At 37.9% G+C, this 20,924-nt stretch overlaps 1 protein-coding gene across 2 annotated transcripts; it reads left to right on the forward strand.

Moving 5' to 3' along the window:
* Window positions 1–354: 354 nt before the first annotated feature.
* LOC118847613 (dimethylaniline monooxygenase [N-oxide-forming] 4-like) lies at window positions 355–18,012 on the forward strand. 2 transcript variants are annotated; one of them, XM_036756156.1, is made up of 8 exons: window positions 355–669; window positions 3,014–3,151; window positions 4,009–4,197; window positions 6,202–6,364; window positions 8,326–8,468; window positions 11,788–11,987; window positions 13,498–13,850; window positions 17,929–18,012. In XM_036756156.1, the coding sequence occupies exons 2-8, from the start codon at window positions 3,020–3,022 to the stop codon at window positions 17,985–17,987; spliced, it is 1,239 nt and encodes a 412-aa protein (XP_036612051.1). In that variant the 5' UTR covers window positions 355–669; window positions 3,014–3,019; the 3' UTR covers window positions 17,988–18,012. The 2 variants fall into 2 exon arrangements, 1 of the variants encoding a protein (XP_036612051.1); XR_005010220.1 differs by lacking the exon at window positions 17,929–18,012 and adding an exon at window positions 13,074–13,237 and having other exon boundaries at window positions 398–669; window positions 13,498–13,590.
* Window positions 18,013–20,924: the final 2,912 nt, after the last annotated feature.

The following is a 20,924-nucleotide window of genomic DNA, read 5'->3' on the forward strand; positions in this document are numbered from 1 at the left end:
AGGACTCTTAATTGGGCGTCAGAGTACCTGTCTCATTTGGACAAGTCAGTTTCAGTTTCCTATCTATTAAAAAAAAGAAGGTGTTGGAATCAGGTGTCCCCCCCCTGCTCTGATTCTATTTTATTTCTAACCTGAGCTTGAGAGTGAAGCGCTGCCTAGTACATCAGACAGGCTTTTTTTTTAAGGGAATTCTGCTCCCTCTAGTGGCCACAGTTAGAAGCTCGCTGCTCACATGCAACTGCCCAGAAACTCCAGCTTCTCGGAAACTGTAAAGATAGAGGGTTGGGGAAAGAGGAAGGGGGAGGGTTTTTCCCCCATTATCCAATCACATTACTGACTTCTAAATCGTCACTTACCCTCCAAGTGGTTTAGGAAGTTTTAAAGCTGGTTGCCTGAACAGCTGAGGAAGACACCCTATCTTTTGTGGAAGGGGGGTGGGGCAGGGGGTTTCTGCTCCTGCTGCTGCCTATAGTCTGATTTTAAAACCAGGCTGACCAGAAAGTACTTTGCCAAGAGTCTTCACTCCATTCCTTTTTTTTTTTCTCTCATTACCAATATGTGCCTGGCGTTTGAGGTTTTGATTTTCACCTGACTTTTGCCTTTGAATTTAAGAAATCAGAGGTAATACACAATCAGAATACAGAACACCGAATACTGTATGCCAAGAAGGTAAGTGTTTGGTCAACTTTTCGTAAAGGTGGGTTAAATGCATTATTTCATTAGGTTCCTTAACGTGTTTTCTCTTACTGTGTGTGCAGGTAGTAGCTGTAAGAGGCAGGCTCGTCTTTTGTCACTTCCACTTAGTTAGGACAGAACAATCAAATGGGGTAAAAATGGAGGCAAGGGAAGCCAAGATGGTAATGTAATATTTTGCTAGAAAGGAGTGGTGGATTGAAAATGGGGAGCAGGGAGATACCATAGAATGGTAGCACTGTGGGAGGAGTTCCTGTCTCTGACACTCCCTGTGTGAACTTGGCAAGCAACTTAAACTACCTGGGTCTCAGTGTTTTTATTTGGAAAATAGTTGGGAGGTGGTTAGGTCTCTCAGGTCTTTTTGCTCTAGGTGAATGAAAAGAGGCAGCTAGACAGGCAAATGAACAGAGAGACAGAGAGACAGACACAGTGGCTAGACAGCTGACCTTAGTACCCAGGAGCCTTGGATTCAAGCCTAACTGACATATTCTCTGTGTTCTCATGCAAATCACTTAACTTTTTGATGCTTTAGGCATTTTTTGAAGACTGTAAGCTGGACAGAAGGTGACAACCTGCTTTGGTAGAGTTTCCTTACCCAGGAGGCCTCCATGTCAAAGAAATCACAGATACAGTCCCCCTCCTTTTCCCTATCCCTCTGTGTATGTGTGTTTGTCTGTCTGTCTGTCTGTCTTGACCATTACTTACTGTGACCTTGAGTAACTCTCAACCTGTTTTTTTTTCATTTGCAATGTGAGGAAGTCAGACTCGATGATTCCTAAGGCCCCCTCCAGCTCAGAATCCTGTGAACCTATCTTTTAAAGGGCTAACCCTGTTTAGAAATGTGCTATGTATAATGTATGTCTGACCTCCTCTCTATTGTTCAATTAATTCAAGGCAAAAAGGCACAATTTTCCAGGTTGTGCTGCTCATATCATCCCTAAAGAAATCAGTAAAATGACAGGATGATGTTCACACCCTCCCCACTTCTGAATCCCAGCTCATGGAAGGACTAGAAGCAGGACAGGACAGAACTATCCTCAGCAGCTAATTGGACATTTACTCAATCCTATGTTGGTTAATGCTATATTTCCTTTGACATTTTTGTTTGAGATCAATCACATGGGCAAGCCATGGTGACCTGAAATTCTGCCTGATGGCTCAGTAAAAATTTTTGTTGAGCATATTTACCCCTGGTATGAGAATGCTAAGGTCAGTATCTGTTAGTATTCCTGGCCTAGAGAAGCCACCAGAGATTTTTGAGGGCCTATCCCAGGCCCTTAGAACAGATTACAATTTATATGGGGCTATGTTCAGTCAAATAAGTGTAAACTCTAGGCAGTACAGTGCCTCAGAATTCTTAGGAATAGGGTATAAAAATCAGATTTAGACTAGAAGAGCAGGGAAACTTTTTTTTAATTTAATTTATTTAATATATTTAGTTTTCAGCATTGATTTTCACAAGAGTTTGAATTACGGATTTTCTCCCCGTTTCTACCCTCCCACCCACTCCAAGATGGCGTATATTCTGGTTGCCCCGTAGGGAAACTCTTTCAAGCCCATTTCTGCCAGGTTTGCTCTAGGGCTTAACCAGGCTTAGAGATTCTGAGGACTCAGGAGAATGCTAAACTCACCCCATTCAACCCACCCCAATGAGCATCATTGGATCTTAGGATCTTATTGCTAGAGCTAGAAGGGACTTCACAAATTCCTTCTGTACTTACTGCACAGGAATTCTGACAACTTGGAGGGTAAGATATAAATGAAGGTATCTTAGCAGGATTTGGAACAGTGCTACAGAATCCCAGAAAAGCTGGTTTAGAAAAAAATGGCAAATTTACAAAGTCAAAGCAAGAAATTATGATCATTGTATATTGGGGGTGGGAGACACCTACTAGATTGAAAGTCAGAAGATCTGGGTCCTGGGCTTGGGTCTGCCATAACTAATAAATTACATTAGTAGTTCATTTTCATACAAGTGCTTTGAAGCCAACAAGCTCTTTATATACTCATCAATCCTTATAACAGATGGAAAGTACAGTCTGTAACAACTTTACATCACAGTTAAGTGGATGAAATGAGGTAGAGCAGACAAACTTCTACATAGACACTTCTTTGAGGTAGGAGCTATGTTATTCTCATTTCCAGATGAAGAAACTGACTCCGAGTGCTTGAATGACATTCCCAGGGTCACAGAGGTAATGAGTCATGCAAAGAATACAAGGTGTACTTAAAACTTCATGAAACTCATTTGTTCTATGTCAAAGGCTCCTTTCTGGCCCCAGGGCCTTACAAAAATCTAATTCATCTTCCTCTGCTACAGGAGACCATGGTCAAGCGAGTAGCAATAATTGGAGCTGGTGTGAGTGGCCTGACCTCCATCAAAGGTTGTTTGGAAGAGGGTTTGGAACCCACCTGCTTTGAGAGAAGTGATGACATTGGGGGATTGTGGAAATTTACTGTGAGTGTAGTCACTTTCCTTATTGTTTAAGAGGGACGATCTTATATCTACACCCTCAGATATTACCACAAGATTTTTCCTAAGATTGAAAGGGATGGAGGGCTGAGCTCACTGGGCCCCAGTGGAAGCCCCCAGTAGAAAATGACCTAAGAATTCAGATATAGATTTGCTTGAAGACATCCTGACTTTTATCCTACTTGTCACTTTTTCCACTCATATTTCTTTAGCCTGTCATTTTATTTTTAATACATTTTATCAATACTTTCTTAAAACAATACCATCATTACCACCCCTCTCTACTGATCCCAACCTGAAATTGAACCCTTTCTTTGTAACATAGAAAAACAGAAAAAAAGAATCGATTCAGTGAATTTGTCTGACAAAATATACAACCTTTTACCTGTGTAATACTTCACCTCAATGTGGGGCTGAAGGCGGTATGCTCCTATTCTCCAGGTGGAAGATGATCTATTATAATTGTTCAGCATTCAATTTACTTTTAATATTGTTTTAATTTACATTATTATAATCATTGTGTCTACTGTTACTTTGGTTCTGTTTACTTCACTATGTATCAGTTCATACAACTTCTAGGTGTCTTTCTAAATTCCTCATTTTAAAAATTTTTCACTATACAATAATATTCCATTACACTCATATACTATAGTTTATTCAGCCATTCCCCAATCAAGGGCTCCCACTTAGCTTCTAATTCTTTGGTGACACAAGAAGCACTGCTATGAATATTTCGAGATATATGGGACCTTTGTTTCTATCTTTGACCTCAGAGCATAGGCCCAAAGCTGGCATCACTGGATCAAAAGGTTTGAACGCTTTTGGTTTTCCCTTTCCCATAGGAAACTACGGGACATGGGATGACCAAAGTCTACAAATCGGTAGTGACTAATATCACCAAGGAGATGTCATGTTATAGTGACTTCCCCTTCCCAGAAGATTTTCCCAACTACATGAAGCACACTATGGTAATGGAGTACCTTTATTCCTATGCCAAACACTTTGACCTTCTCAAATACATCCATTTAAAGGTAAGAGACCTTAGAAAATGAGAATAAAGGGGAGCAAATGGCTTCATAGTCAGCTGGGAAGATAATGAAAACAGTATGAATGAGTTATCTGAATGTATATAATAATAATCATGATAATAATCATAATAATAAATGATAGCTAATATTTATATAGCACCTACTATGTGGTAGTAGATGACATAGAGAATATAGAGTTGGCCTCAGAGCCAGGAAGACTTAGATTCAAGTCCTACTCTTGACACAAACTGGCTCTGGGCAAATCACTTAATCTCTCAGTACTGTTGGCCAAAGGTGGCAAACAGGAGCAGGCCACAGGTGGGCAGCAAGTTTTTTTGTGCCTTCAGTAACCAAATTAAGATGTAATTGGAAAATGCTTAACAAAATAAATAAAAATACAATAAAACATAGATAATGTAAACTTATAGTTTTCTAGGTCAATATGTGGCCTGCAGGGATCTATTTCTATTGGAGTTTGGCTGTTTTAGGCAATTCTCTGTAACTACTAGACACAGACAAAATGTTAACTTGCATTGGTAGAGGGGATTTCTTCACCTGGAAGTTCCCTAAACTAATAAAATCATAGATCCAGTACCTCTCCCTAGATCGATGAGTGAAGAAGTAGCAAAATAGTTAAGATTATTCCCCAAAATTTTGGATATATTTCATGCTTTGACTGTTCAAAATCAGCATTTCCGACCCTTCCTCCAAATCTTTTAATCCTTTCCTTTCACCCTGGTAGTAGTTTAGTCAAAACTAGGGCATGTCCCAACATGTCTTTCATGTCTTGATTTGTTTGGTTCTTTTTGAGAGGTTGATTTTCAAATCTATACAGTAGAGATGCTGCATCTTCAGAAGAAGGAAATAGATACTTAAGCTAAAGGAATTTCAAACCATCTCTCCTAGGACTTCCTAGTCTGGTCCCTGTGAATTCCATTCAAACTCTCACTTGGAATAAGCATGTGGATCAACTAACCAAAGTTATATAATAGAAATCTGAGCAAATTGTAAATGTCAGCTAAGCCATCCAGTGCTCCATCTATGCTAATGAAGCAAAGAAGAAGCTGTATTTAATTTCTTTTCCCCAATTTAATTTTTTCCCATTTTTATTGATACCTTTTGGGGTTGTTGTTTTTTTTAAACACCACAGTCATTTCCCTAATACATTCTACCTAATATAAACTTCTTTCACTCATTCATTCAACAAGTATTTATTTGTAACAAAGAAAAAGTTAAGCAAATATGACTAAGTAACCTGATCTGATAATGTATCCAGTTATAATGTTCAAGGGAGAAAGCCAATTGGTTGAAGACCTCAATATAAAACTACAAGTCCTGCCTGGAGAAACATTTTTTCCTAACACCCTGATGTGTAAGATACTCTGTCTAGAATATTTCGTTGTTGTTGGTCTCCCAAGTGCAACTTGCCCAGATGGAACCTTCAGCAATATTCTGCCCACTGTGACTAAACAGTCGCAGATCTTGTTTCTGGAGACTTTTCATACACATACACACATACACACACACTCACACACTCTATACACACATACATACATACACATATATACACAATACACACATATGTACATATACATACACATATATATAACACTATATATGTGGTGTGTATATATAGTGTATTATATGTATGTATATGTATGAGTGTGTATACATAGTGTGTGTATGCATATGTGTGTATATATATGTATATTTAATTTTTCCACAATTATATGTTAAAACAATTGTTTTTTAAAAAGCTGGACCTTAGAGGTTACCTACTTTTTGAATATGTATTTTATTTTTTCCCCAATTACATATTAAAACTATTTTTTTGACATTTGGTTGTGTTTTTTTTAAGTTTTGAGTGAAAACTAAATATATTAAATAAAAGAAATAATAACGATAAAAAAAGTTTTGAGTGATTGGAGACTTTTCTTGAATTGATCCCACTGTGTAATGTGTCTAGCCTTGGATTCTCTGGAGAGAGGTCTCTGTGTTTCTTTTCAGACCACTGTGAGCAGCGTAACAAAGCGCCAAGACTTTGCTGCCACTGGCCAATGGGATGTGGTGACAGAGACAGATGGGAAGCACGACACAGCTGTCTTTGATGCAGTCATGATCTGCACAGGACACTACCTGAATCCCCGCTTGCCTTTGGAGTCTTTTCCTGGTGAGTCAGCTAGTCAACAAAGTTTAGCATCTATCAAGTGCCTCTCCTTATATGCCAATGTGTCAGGCTAGACACCTGGGATGCAAAGACAAATAGAATGTAATATAAGGAAACTGGAATGAAGAATGTATGAATGGGTCTAAAATGGAATAACTCTGGTAGATGGGAATCATTTTGTGGTGGATTTTAAATACCAGGCTAATAAATTTAGTTTTTTATCCTAGAGGCTATAGGGACTCGTTGAAGATTTTTTTAAATTGGAGTCACATGGTCAAATCTAGGTTTTCAGAATTACAGTTTGGCAGCCACATGGAAGATGAATTAGCGAGGAGTGAGACTGGAGGAGGACTGTTGTAATAACAATATATAGTAAAGCCTGAACTAGAGCAGAGGCTGTGTGGATACAGATGAGGGGATGAATGTAAGAGATGCTGTGAAGGTAGAATCAGCAAGGCTTAGCCACTGCCTGGATATGGGGAGTGAGGATGAGTAAGGAGTGAATGACTCCAGCATTGCCAACCTAGGTGGATCAAAGGATAATGGTAACTTCTACGTAAACAGGGAATTTAAGAGAAGGACTAGGTTTTGTTTGGATTTTGGTGTTTTAGTTTTGGTTTGGTTTTTTTGGTAGGTTGTGGGAAAGATAAGGAATTCTATTTTGGACATATTAAGGCATACTTTGGACATATTAACATGTCCAACATTAACATTTTGGGTATCATACAGTCACAGAGATTCCCAAGCTCTTATAGATTTTAGGTTTTTTCTGAAAGAATGCCAATAGAAAAGATCCTTCACATATGTATCCAAATAAAGTAATCATGCAAGAAAAATACTTTAAATTAACTGAGTAGAACATAGGCAATTTTAAGAAATCACACTTGAATAAAAACAAATTTCAGAATCCCAGAGTTGAAAGGAACCTCAGAGGTCATCTAATTCAATCCAAACCCAAATAAGACTCCTCTATATAAAACCCCAACAAAAGGAGTGATCTAAATTTTGCTTGAAGGCCTCCAGTTTGGGGGCAGAAGAAACCTACTACATCATAAGCAGCCCATTTCAATTATTGACATTATAAGCATTCCTTTGAAAAGAGAACCCTCAAAGGCATATGAATTAAAATTATATTCATTTTAACTGATATTCAGGAATATGTCTATTCCATAAAAACAATTACACCTATAATTGATATCATACAAAGGTACTATAAGATTGTACATCAAAGGCTTCTTTAAACAAACATGCTGGGAGTTATGCACTCAAATAAGCATTGGCCCTTTAAAGTAGTCACCTGGGAAAACTATACATTTATTCCAATAATATCACCATTGCTCAAAATTAATTTCCCTTCTAAGAATTTTTAAAGCACCTACTATGTACTAGGAATTATGTTCAATGGGAAGAAATAGACGCCCTCAAGGAGCTTATATTCTAAAGGATGGAACACCATGTACACCAGAGTTTTACATAGAACATGGGCTGGCTCATGCCCTATGCACACCTATGTCATACTTATAAAAGTAAATAGAAAAAAAAATACAAAATAATTTGAGGTAGGGAACGCTAACAACTGGGGAATGAGGGAAAGTGACTCAAGTGGTACTTGAGCTCAGCCTTGAGTAGAGCTGAAGATTTCAAGAGACTGTAGTGAGTAGTCAGAGTATTTAGGCGTGGATTTAGAGAAATCATTTGGAGTCACTGAAATTACCTTTGGAGGCTGAGGCATATGCCCTAATATTTCCCTGAGGGTGGCTTTTTTCTTAGTTTCCTCTCTTCCAGATGCCAGAGTATGATGAGGGATGTCAGGCTTCAGAGACTGTACTTCCTCCATTAATCATTTAGTGAAATCAACAAGCCTGTCCCTGACCTTAGTTCATCTCTACCTTTTAGACCACCTCCTCCCTACCTTAACACTTAGCCCTGTGTTAGTTAAACCCCACCTTCTGATTTTCTCACAGGAATCAACAAGTTTCAAGGACAGATCCTACACAGTCAGGAATACAGGAGTCCAGAAGGTTTTCAGGGTAAACGGGTCATTGTGATTGGTCTGGGGAATACTGGCGGTGATATTGCAGTGGAACTCAGTCGTGTGGCAGAAAAAGTAGGTAAAACCCAGGCAGTACCTACTGTATTGCTACAAGGGCTATTTTTCATGGTTTTAAATATATCGGGTTATTGTTGTTGTTGTTGAGTCGTATTAGTCATGTCTGACTCTTTGTGACCCCTTTTGGGGGTTTTCTTGGCAAAGATACTAGAGTGGTTTGCCGTTTTCTTCTCCAGCTAATCTTGCAGATGAGGAACTGAGGCAAAAAGGGTTAAGTGACTTGCCCAGGGTCACACAGCTAATGAGTGTTTGAAGTCATATTTGAACTCGGGTCTTCCTGACTCTAGGTCTGGCAAACTATCCACTGCACCACCTTGCTGCCCCATCTGGTAATTTGAATAGCTATTATAAGCATTCCCAGACCTTTCTAATCAATGAAAAATCCCCACCTAGCAAGAAGTAAAGCCTTCAGTGTCAGGCTGGTAACACTTCATTGATGCCAGGGCACTTGGTGATTTCCAGAGTCAGGCGGACCCTTTTCTTCCCAATCCTATCCAGGAAAAATACTGAAAGTAATTATTACATTCAGGCTACTAAGACTAATATGCCTCTGTGATCATCTAATCTATGGCATATGGAGATGAACATCCAAATACAGACACAACCAAGTCTGTGTTTCTTCTGGGACGGAGCCAGCTTAGTCATGCCTGTTAGTTATCCACTCATGTTGCCCAAGGAAGATGAATAATAATTTCAAATAACAGGCCAGGATTGTATGATTACAAATCCTTCCTATTGATATAAATTATAGGCAGCAATAGAATATGTCGTTGTTGTTGTCATTGTTCAGTCATGTCTGATTCTTTGACCCCCATGGACTCATCCATGGGCTTTTCTTGGCAAAGACACTGGAATGCTTTGCCATTTCTTTCTCCAGTGTGTTCCACTATTACAACTGAGGAACTGAGACAAAAAGGGGTTAAGTGCTTGCCCAGAGTCACACAGCTATTAAGTGTCTGAGACTGGATTTGAACTCAGGTTTTCCTGATTCCAAGCCCAAGACTCCATCCACTGCACCACCTAGATGCCACAATAAAATGTGTATATGTGTGTATATATGTATATACATATATATAACATAAGAGTACATATATACAAATATATATTCCATATACACCTTTATTTTTAAAAAAAGATATGAGTAATGTATGTGTATCAAGGGTTATAATCAACAGCAAACCTTGATGTGGCCATATTTACATATTTCTCAACCCCTCTTAACTTATTGCAGGTATTTGCGAAACTGCAGTCTGAGGTTAAAAAAGTGGACTGTTGACATACAACAAACCAAAGATAAAGAACCATAAAAAGAGTAAAATCATATGACCTTTGCTTCATTAATATGGTCTTTTAATCATGAGCCAATCAGCTTCGGTTAAGGAAACTGCTGAATTGGCTGGAAATCCAGCCCCAGTGAATCTCTCTGAAGGCACCTGTAGTCACTAGGATTCACCAAAATGTGGAACCTTCTAACAAATACAGACATTAAAAATATAATTCATAGCTCTAGAATCTGCTGATCAAAACCTTCTCTTTTCAATTCATTTGCCTTGAAATATTGAGAGTACCTTCTCCACTGACAATACAACACTATACTTAGAAGACAGTTTGTGAATTGCTTTGTAGAAAATAATTCAGTGTCTATCTAGGAATCCAAACTGGGAAAGATGAGTCGCTCCACCTTTGGATAGAATGGTCCTCAGAACACAAACTGTGCTAGGCCTGTATTCAGAGCCTTTCTCAGAGTCTGTATCCTGCTGGCACAAACTTCAAGAAGTCAAGGCCATCTTCATGACATCATGAGGCTTTGGAGTAGGAGTTTAGTGGAGGAAGACCTGGGTTCAAATCCCACCTCTGACATTCACTATCTTTGTGACTATGGATAAATGTGATGGTCTTGGTTGTAGAGCCTTCCTCCAAAATGATCTTGTTTCTACTGCATGGAGGTGGAATGAGGGAGAGGTGTGGTGTGGGTAAATGTTGTCCCACCTGATCAGATTGTAAGCTTCTTCAGGGCAAGAACCGTATCACTTTTCTCTTTGTATTCCAAGCCCTTAGCACAGTGCTTGATACATAGGAGGTGTTTAATAAATGCTTTTTTAATTTCTGTTTCATTGAAGTGACAACCTCTCTGAGCCTCTGTTTTTCCATCTGTAAAATTAGAGGGATGGTCTAGATGGCCCATAAAATCTCTCCCAGCATGAAATCTATGATCCTGTGATTTAAAGAGTCTAATTCCTGCAGTACCTATGTCACGGGGTTGTTATGAAGTTCAGATGAAAATAGATGTAAAATTGACATCCTTAAGTAAATATCTATTACTGTTGTTGTCGTTACCAACATCATGTCATTTTTCTCAATTTAGTTCAATGGAGTTCAGAGAGAAACGGTCCTGGGATAGATCACTATCATATTATTCTCTTATAATTTATTTTTGTTCTTATTCTTGTCACTATATTATACTATATTCCTAGAAGTATTATGTCATGGTGATATACCAGATGAGAGGAAATTAAACTGTCAAAAAGTAAAATAAAGACTGAAATGTATGACACAATGACCAAACTTGGGCCCTAAAGAAGAGATAGGAGAAGGTACCTTCTCCTGCTTCTTTGTAGAGGTGGGGAACAGTAGGTGTAGAACACTGGCATATAATGTCATTTTTTTTTAATTTATTGGTTGGTTTTTTCTAACCTTTCCCTCCCATTTTAAATTTTTTGTTACACAGCATTGCTCAGAGTTGGGGGAGGTGGGTACATTGGGAAATGTATGTGACATAAAAATAACAGATACCAATAAAAAAATATTTAAGCAACATAAGCTCAGGTCCCTTTTATAGGATGCCTGAGCTGATCCATTTTTATAGAAATGTATTAGGTAGATCAAGATTATTCATAAAGTAGTGACTGAAGTACTAATTCCATTAATATCCATTGCGTGGTCCTTCCCTGGATTCCCATAATATGAATAGAACTAAGGGAAGACCCTTGAACACTGGGATAATCCCATAGGGGAGATTTATGGGAGGATGTGAACAAGAGTAACAGAAGAAGAAAAGGCATAGCCTAATTATATTCTGTAGCACTGGGGGTGGGAGACTCCACATCAGTAAGATCACAGATCCATCCAAGTCATAGACGCCCATTTGTTCATCTCTGCAGAAGTCTTTCAACTGTGTTCTCTTTGAGATCAAGATAAGTATCTGCTTCAGTACCATTAAGAAAACTGGAAAGCACTGAAGGAAACGTATGGCATCAGCGGGGAAAAGTACAAAATCACTAAATGATACATTTATCCATCCTGCCTTACCTTTTAGGTGTTTCTCAGTACTAGAAGTGGTGCCTGGGTCGATAGCCGTCTTTCTGATGATGGCTACCCCACTCATATGATTCAAGCAACAAGGTTTCTTCATCTGGTTGCACGTTCCTTACCTTCAGCCATCATGAACTGGATGGGGAAGAAGCACATGCGTAAATGGTTTAACCATAAGAATTATGGATTGAGTATTCCAAAGGGGTACTTTATTTTTTATTTAATGAAAATCTAGTTTATGAAAAGAAGTCATCTAATTCCTTAATTTTTCATGTGAGGAAGCCAAAACTTGTGCTCACGTTAATGTTTTCATTATCTATGTTTCTATTAATTTCACTTCTGCCACTTTGACAATAGCACTCAAGGTTTAAGATAGGCCTGGCCTAGTTGAATTTTATTTTGGAAGAAGTAAAAGTACTAACTTGAGAAACTGAAAGCTAATGAGAGAAGAGAGAGAAATTTGCATATATAAAATTTATTTGGAAGAGTCCTAAGCTGATTGACACAAAATGTGTAGCATATATAGACAAAATCAGTGAGTGAAGGTAGTCATATCTATTTGGGTTTCTGTTGTCATAATACAGGGTATCCCAAAAGTCTTGGTGCAGTATAACTTACAACTGCACCAAGACATTTGGGACACCTTGTATTTAGAGCTGGAAAGGGCTTTAGAGGTCATCTAGGTCAACCCCATCATTTTAGCTGAGACAACTGTGAGCCAGAGAGATGAAATGATTTGGCAAAAGGCACACAGAAAGCAACTTGCAGGGCCAAGACTCAAGTCAAAGTTCTCTCCAAATCCAGTGTTCTTTCCACTACATGTATCATTTTGCCTCCAGTTTGGTTTAAAAACTGGAGATATGAAGTTATATTAAAAATAATATATAAGGGTATTTTAATAGACATCTAATTTTAGTTAACATACACACTAACAAGAGCAGAATGCTCTTGTAGTAATGATGGAGTTTCTTAAATAAAACTTTTATCACATACTTGACCCAAAAGAAAAAATTTAGTGGAAACAATGTGTCTGCATTCATACTGGAAATGAAGGAAGCAGCATGGCTCAATATACAAATTTTTATTTTAATTAGACCCTTAGGATGTATAAAATGTGCAGTAATTGAGTTGAAAGTGGTCCAACTTCCTATTAATGTTTCAGCTAATCGCAATAACTATTGGGAACCTGAAAAAGCATAGTATCAAGGGTGGGACTTATACTTTAATCTCATACAACAAATATATATCAAGTACCTAACACTTTCTTGTCCATAACCTGATATTCTTTAGCCACAACATACTATATCCTTCGAATGTCCTGGCTCTCTGTACCTAAGCTAAGTTATATGGTTGAGCTGAAGTCTTCGAAATGACAAGTCATCTATTCTACCTTTGAAGTCTAAAAGAAAAGCTTCCATTGCCTTTCTCAATCACTCATACCAAAAGAAGAAAGGGTAACTGCTCTTAATTAATAAATCAGCAATCAACTTTTTTTTTCAAAATTATTTCTATTAAACAAAATATACTCAGGACAGTGGCCCAAGTTTTGTCTTTATGGAGCTATCAAATGTTTTGGCTAAATTAACTGGTCAATTCATTCAAAACAATGTGTGGCTGTTATTCACTAAATTAACCAGCTTGTTAGTTGAATGTGACTGGACACCTGTTTGTGTATACATGTAGTAAAAGCTCTTGTTTTTTCTCTATAATACAGGCGGCAACAAAAGAGAATTGCAAATGATGAATTGCCCAGCTATATCCTATGTGGTGCTGTCACTATGAAAATCAATGTGAAGGAGTTTACAGAAACGTCTGCCATCTTTGAAGATGGGACTGTGGAAGAGAACATTGATGTTATATTCTTTGCTACGGGATACACATACTCTCTTCCTTTCCTTGAAGAACCTATGGAAAAATTCTGTAAAAACAAGCTCTTCATGTACAAATTTATCTTCCCCTCAAACCTGGAGAAGGCAACTCTGGCGCTCATTGGCCATCTTGGTTTGCAAGGTTCCATCATAGTTGGTACAGAGCTCCAGGCCCGCTGGGCCACAAGAGTATTCAAAGGTGAGTGGGTTCTCTTAATCACCAGAATTCCTAATAAATTGCCTAATTCAATTGGAAAGTTAGTGCTTCCTTGTCATTTTACACCAAACAGACTTTGGTAATCAAAGGAACAAAGGGCTAATGGTAAGAGACATTTTTCAAAAACAATTGAATAATGTACACATGATATTGATGGACATTTTTTCCAACTTAAGGGGATAAATTGCTTTCTCAATCTTGAAGACACTTTCCCATTCAAATATGGAATAAACTGAATAATTTTTCAGTTGTGTCTGACTCTTTGTGATCCCATTTTGAGGTTTTTCTTGGCAGAGATACTGGAATGGTTTTCCATTTCCTTCTCCAGATAAGGAAACTGAGGCAAACAAGGTTAAGCAACTTGCCCAGGTTCACACAGCTAGGAAGCGTCTGAGGCTAGATTTGAATTCAGGAAGATGAGTCCTCCTGACTCCAGGCCCAGCACTCCATCCACTGCACCACCCAGCTGCCCCTGGAATAAATAGGAAAAATAAAACTGCTTAGAACAGTGCCCTGCTAAGCCATTTGTGTTATTCTTGTCTATTCAATAATAATAATAGCCATGTTTTATCTCATTCAATTCTCACAAAACCCTGGGAGGTAGATACTGTTATTATCCCCAATTTACAGATGAGGAAACTAAAGCTGAGAGAGACTGAGTCATTTGTTTAGGATCACACAGCTAGTAAGTGTGTGAGATGGGATTTGAACTCTGGTCCACCCTATGCCCACTCATCTTTCCCACTGCACCACCTAGCTGCCTAGAAGTAGAGCATTCATTCTAGTAGATCTAGCTTGATTTGACCGGTTTCAGATATTGTACATAAGTGGAAATATTTTTAAAGCATCAAAATATTCAGTAATTTAGACTTTCTATATTTTGTCTCAACACATAGTAAGCTTTATATAAATGCTAGCTTTTGTTATTTTTCATGAGGTTTTACTTGATTCATTATTACGATAGTTAAAAATCTTTTCTCCTCATTTTCTTAGGGCCATTCTTTCATGGAAATGCTGGAGGAAAGATAAAATACCGATTCTCATGATAGAAAGGCCCTGAGGACTTGTATTCTTAGGGCTTTAATTCTGCTTTCAGTTATGCCACTTACTAACTGTATGACCTTGGGAAAATTATTTCTCTGGGACTTTTTTCCCTTAAATACAAAAGGACAGGATTGGACTAGGGCCATAGCATCATCGATTTTAGAAGAAAAAAAGGATATTCGAAACCATCTAGTCCAATGCCTTCTTTTCTCAAGGGAACTTGGGACATAGAATTGTCAAGTACTTTACCCAGGATCACATTTCTAGTAAGTGTCAGAGACAAGATATGCACCTAAGTCTTCCTGGTTCCAAGTCCCTTTGCTGTACTATTGACTAGATGATCTCTCTACAATTCTGTCTAGCTGGCTCCAACATTCCATACACATCTGTGGACATTCAGAACTGCTATACTTAAAGGAACATCTACTGCTCCCCAAATTTGTCACCCTGAAAAATGACATGTGAAAAACTGGTCCCTACCAGCCAAATATATACATGCTTCAATTACTCCTACTTGCATAACAGCATATGCTCATCACACTATCATATACCTCCTGACAGAGCCATTGCCAGAAAGTAATGCAAGCTTTTCCATGTATCTTTGTCTAACTGTCCACTAGCCTTTAGCTCTAGATTCCTTTAAAGAATAGGATGATTGCCTAGTAGCAATGAAATCTCAGCTGAGATAATATAGTCAAGTGACAGAAAGCTCAATCTTCTAGCTTTCTCCAGCCATACTCAGCAGCCTGGGACAAGGTGCAGAGAAGTGAAATCATGAGGGTTACTAGCTCAGGAATGACTAAAGGTGAGATATGATAAGCAATTTTAATGATAAATCATTAAAGCAATGAACAGCTGAGTTAAAGACCAGGTATGGAACACATGAAGACTGAGTGGCAAAGGTAGAATTGAAGAGGGAGGAATCAAGGGTTGGGAGGTCACAATGAGAACAAAGAATGTGTTCAGCATGAGTGAGAGAACAGGAAAGGCACAATAGGGGTTTGTGATTTCAGAATGAAACTTCAGAGTTAAAGCTAATTGTCATGGATTCCAGGCTAATTTTCTGGAACTAGTCTGCTAAAGCAAAGTTAAGGGTAAAAATACCAGTGTCTAGGATTATTTTCCAAAGGTGAAATCACTTTTTACATATTTTTTCTTATATATATTTGTATGGAAAGACTCTATGTAGGTTCTGCAATAAAGGGAAAAATGTAATGTAAGTCCTATAGCAATGATCCCAATGATTGTACATTGGGGAACTTTTTATGGATCCACCCATTCAAGATGCAGTTTAGTTCTTTTTTCTCAATCCCTGCCACCAATGCTGTTTTGTTCTATCAAAAGCTATTAAGGGTTTGTATTTTCATGCTTCCTGGTTTCTTTCTGTGTACCTCTCTTGTGACATACACTTTAAACCAGCTTTGTATACTCTGTGCATACTATGTAAGCACGAATAGAAATGAAGGTCACTAAACTGTACATTAGGATCCCTACAGGTCACATATTGACTTAGAAAACCAAATATTAACATTTTTGTGTTCTATTGTATTTTTATTTATTTTGTTAAATATTTCCCAATTACATTTTAATGTAGTTCAGCCCCATTTCTGTGTTATAGTAGTTGAGGTCTCATTTTTGATACCTCTGCTGTACAAGACAGTGTTATAGAGCTGGGTTTGTTTTTTTCAGGCAAAGTACTTACTACAATGTGCCATCAATGCTGTGAAGTTCTTTTTAAAAGTAGCTTCCTTATGCTTTCAAAAACTAAGTACTCCATTTAACATAACAGTAATGTATGGCCAAAAAAACCCATGTTTTTGAACTTTAAGAATTCAGATTATTTACTGGTAGGACTAAAGCTTGTGGTTGTTGTTTTTTATAATAGAAATAAAAGGTATTTGTAATTCCCACCTCCTCCAGGACCTCGCTATTAGCTCAGCTTAATGGAAAGGGCATTGGGTTTGGCATCGCTAAGACCTGGGTTTAAACCCCAGCTCTGATACTTATTAGTTGTGTGACTTTGGGTAGGTCATTTCATTTCTCCAGTGTTGTTTTCTCATATGTAAAATGGGGATGATAATATTATCTTTTCCTTAGACTCACTGAATCTAGCACTGGAAGCGATGTGAAGACACCAAGCCTACAGAAAAGAAATAACTACCTCTCTCTTGCCAGCCAAAGTCCTATCTAGTCTTTAAAGCCCAGCTTAACAGCTGTCTCCTCCAGAGAACCTTCCTTGATCTCCCCAGTTGGAAATGATCCCCTCCCCCAGTTTACGCATTTCACTTTCATCTCTCTGAATTATGCATCATTTTGTATTGTAGTTATTGGCACATGAGTCACAACTTCTACCCTCTTAGCTCTGTGAGAGAAGGAACTATGTTGTATCTAATCTGTGTATCAATCAACAACCATTCACTGGGGGCTACCTCTGTGCCAGGCATTATACTAGGCAGTACAGTAGAATTGAAGCCTATATTGTGTCAAGGGAGAGAACCTGTATGCATGGAGCTAGATACAAAATAATAAAGGCAGCTAGATGGCACCATAGTGCATAGAGCTCTAGGCCTGGAGTCAGGAACATTCAAATCTGGCCTTAGATACTTAGCGGCTGTGTGACCTTGGGCAGGCTGCTTATCCCTGTTTGTCTCAGTTTCCTAATCTAGAGAAGGAAATGGCAAACCACTCCAGTATCTCTGCCAAGAAAACCTCAAATGGGATCACAGAAGAGTTGGACACGATTGAAAAATGACTGAACAACAATGACTGGAAGGGGGAAAGGCCCTGGCAGCTAGAGGATTCACAAAAGGTAGAAGGTAGTACTTGAGCTGAGTTTTGAAGGAGTCTAGAGATTCTAAGAAGCACAGGTGAGGAGGAAGTATATTTCTCTCATCACCTAACTCAGTACTCATTTTATTAGTAGGTAATTAATAAATGCTATTGATTTTAATTGAATTGAAGGAAAAGCCAAGCATCCATTATAACTGATATTAAATCCTTTCTTTTCCCCACAAAGGACTGTGTAAGATCCCTCCATCAAACAAAATGATGGCTGAGGCTACCAAGAAGGTATAATCATAATAACTGTATTTATATTTACATTGATATAGTATTTTAAGGTTTGCAAACTAATTTCTTCCCAACAGCCCCCCTTAATATAGGTTGGTACAAACATGACTAATTCTGTTTTACAGATGAGAAAAGTCAGAATTAAAACGATCAATCCTATCACTTGCCCATGATTGTACAGGAAGTGTCAAAGCCAGAATTTAAACCAATTTGAATTTCCAATATACTCCATGGTAGTCAACACTTACGAGGCATTCCACAGATAGCGATTGAAAGAATAAAGGTGTCAATAAGATATGACATTACTGATAAAAATCTAATTGCAATAAATTATAATATAATGAAGAGATCTGAGAAGAAGGTCATTTCCACATCCTGGTGAATGTCCCATAGAAACAATATTGTTGTTTTTTAATCTGATCCCAAAGAATTATATGCAGGAAATGATAAACAATCACCCTTCAACTCTTTTCATTTCTTCCCACTTTATATGTGCCACAAACTGAAATAAGATCCAATCAAAACTAAAGGCTGAAAAAGTTTGTCCAAGAAGAGTAAGTATAGGATGGGGGTGTTGGTATTTAGATAACGCCCACCTTCTCCTAGTGTATTCAAACCATTCCTTTCAGAGATACTTAGATTGGCGCTGCTTCTTCCCCTCTCCCCCTAGATTCCACAGACTAGAAATATGATTTTGGGAATTATAGAATTATGCAGAATCTCAAAGATGGACAAAACTTCAAAAGCCAGTTAGTTCAACGAGGACTTGAACAAGAATTCCCTCTGGCAGACCCTAGCCATCATTATTCAACTTTTACTTGAAGATATTCAGTGAAAGAGAACCCACTGCCTCCCAAGGCAGTCCCTTCTATGTTGGCAGGGCTCTAGTCCTTAGAAAAGGCTTTCCTGATCTCAAGCCTAAGTTTGTTTTTTGATTCTACTATCCACTTCCACTTCTACTTTCACTTCTCTTAGTTCTGAACTCAGAGGTCAGACAGAATAAGCCTAATTCTTCTTTCTTATGAATGTCCTTCATGTTCCTCCAAAGTCCTTTCTTCTCCAAGCTGACCATCTAATTTCAATTCCTTTTATCATTCCTCACCTGACATGGCATTAAGACTTTTAATCGATGTTTGCCCTCATCTGAATACTTTCTAGCCTAACTTTTTAAAATACAGTGCCCTAAATTACTACAGATGTAATATTACCAGGGCAGCACAGGGGCATGATAACCTCACTTGTCCCATACAGGTTTCTTAAAGCAACATAAAATTTCATTCATTTTTTTTTTGCTTCCCTATCACAATTGACTCATACATTGTTTTTTGTTTATTTGGTCCAGATTTGTGATTTTACTGGTATTGGGAACTCCCAATAAGAACATTTCCTCTACTAATGTGGACTAAAATCTGCTCTACAGTTTATAATCTTAGGGATTTGTTAAGGCAGTGTTTCTCAAACTTTCTGGTCTCAAGACCCCTTTATACTCTTAAAAATTATTGAGGACCCCCCCAAAGAACTTTTGTTTATGTTGATTATGTCTGTGTTTGCTTTATTAGAAATTTAATTGTGTTAGTATTAGGAAAATAGTTTTGACATCATGGAACCTCTGAAAGGGTCTCAAGGACTACAAGAGTTCCCCAGACCATATTGTGAGACAGGTAGTAAAAGAATTTTTCCCATTTTACAGATAAGGAAATTGAGACTCAGATATTTAGTCACATGAGTAAATACTCATGGTCACATAACTAGTAAGCCTTAGAATCAACATTTGAACCCAGGTCTAATGATCTTTCCACTATACAGAGTCTTATAAATAGGAAGCTCTGCTGTGATCTTGATATTCTCAATTAGCACATGACTTTTTAGGCATAAACCATTGAATATATTGAAATATACCTGTAAATGGATTTTATGTGTATCCTTCACATACATCATGGAGAGAACTTGTTGATCTATTCAGTATTACAGCTGTTACATTAAGTGATGAAAATAAGAACCATCAAGTATTTTATATATGTGTGTGTGTGTGTGTGTGTGTGTGTATTACATATTTTTATTATATATATTATATATATATTTAATTATATAGAAAATAAATATATAAATACAAGATAATTGGGGGAGGAAGGCATTAGGAATTGGGAAAACAGAAAAGGTCTTACCTAGAAGATAACAAGAGTTGAGTTTTGAAGGAAATAAATGAAGCTGAACATAAGGAAGGTGTGCATTCCAGGCAGAGGAGACAGTCATAGGAGATGGAGTGTTATGTGGGAAGAATGGCAAGAAGGAAAGTTTGACTGGAGCACAGAATGGATGAGAGGAACAATGTATAATAAGACAATAAAAATAGGTTGGAGTCAGGGCTTTAAACACAAAACAAAAGATATTATGTTTGACCCTAAAAATAATAGGGAGCCACTGAAGTTTATAGAGTCGGTGAGTGACATTATCAGACCTTTTGGCTTTGGGAAAATCACTTTGGTTGCTATTGAGAGACAAGAGAATTCAGGGAGGAAGGCCAATTAAGAGCCTCCTGTAATAGTCTAGGCAGGAAGTGATGAGGGTCCGAACTTGGGTAGTGGCCATATGAGATGCTATAGAGACAGAAACAGCAAGGCTCAGCAAGTAATTAGACATAGGAGGTAATAGAAAATGAAGAGTCAAGGATAATGGACATTGAACCTAAATCTGTCTTTTTGTAATTTTGATACATTGCTCCCAGGTTGATCCTCTGAGGATAAACAAAGCCAGTCTAATCCTTCCATGAAAAAGCCCTTCAAATACTTAACCACCATCATGGGCCTACTAAGAATTTCCACAGAGTTTACAAATAAACTATACAGCTTCCCATTATTTCACTGGTTTTCACTTTATTTTGATCCTCATATACTCTTACATAGGGCATAGTAGATGGAGCATTGGCCTTGAAATCAACCGGGG

Source organism: Trichosurus vulpecula, chromosome 4 (genome assembly GCF_011100635.1).
Source record: "Trichosurus vulpecula isolate mTriVul1 chromosome 4, mTriVul1.pri, whole genome shotgun sequence".
Taxonomy (NCBI): Eukaryota; Metazoa; Chordata; class Mammalia; order Diprotodontia; family Phalangeridae; genus Trichosurus; species Trichosurus vulpecula.

What these genes read in the sequence shown, in the direction of transcription:
- LOC118847613 (XM_036756156.1), top strand. Translation starts at nt 3,020, where the DNA reads ATGGTCAAGCGAGTAGCAATAATTGGAGCTGGTGTGAGTGGCCTGACC. An exon ending in GGGGATTGTGGAAATTTACT is followed by an intron (nt 3,152 to 4,008) that starts GTGAGTGTAGTC and finishes CCTTTCCCATAG; the next exon opens with GAAACTACGGGACATGGGAT. An exon ending in GGCCACAAGAGTATTCAAAG is followed by an intron (nt 13,851 to 17,928) that starts GTGAGTGGGTTC and finishes TTCCCCACAAAG; the next exon opens with GACTGTGTAAGATCCCTCCA.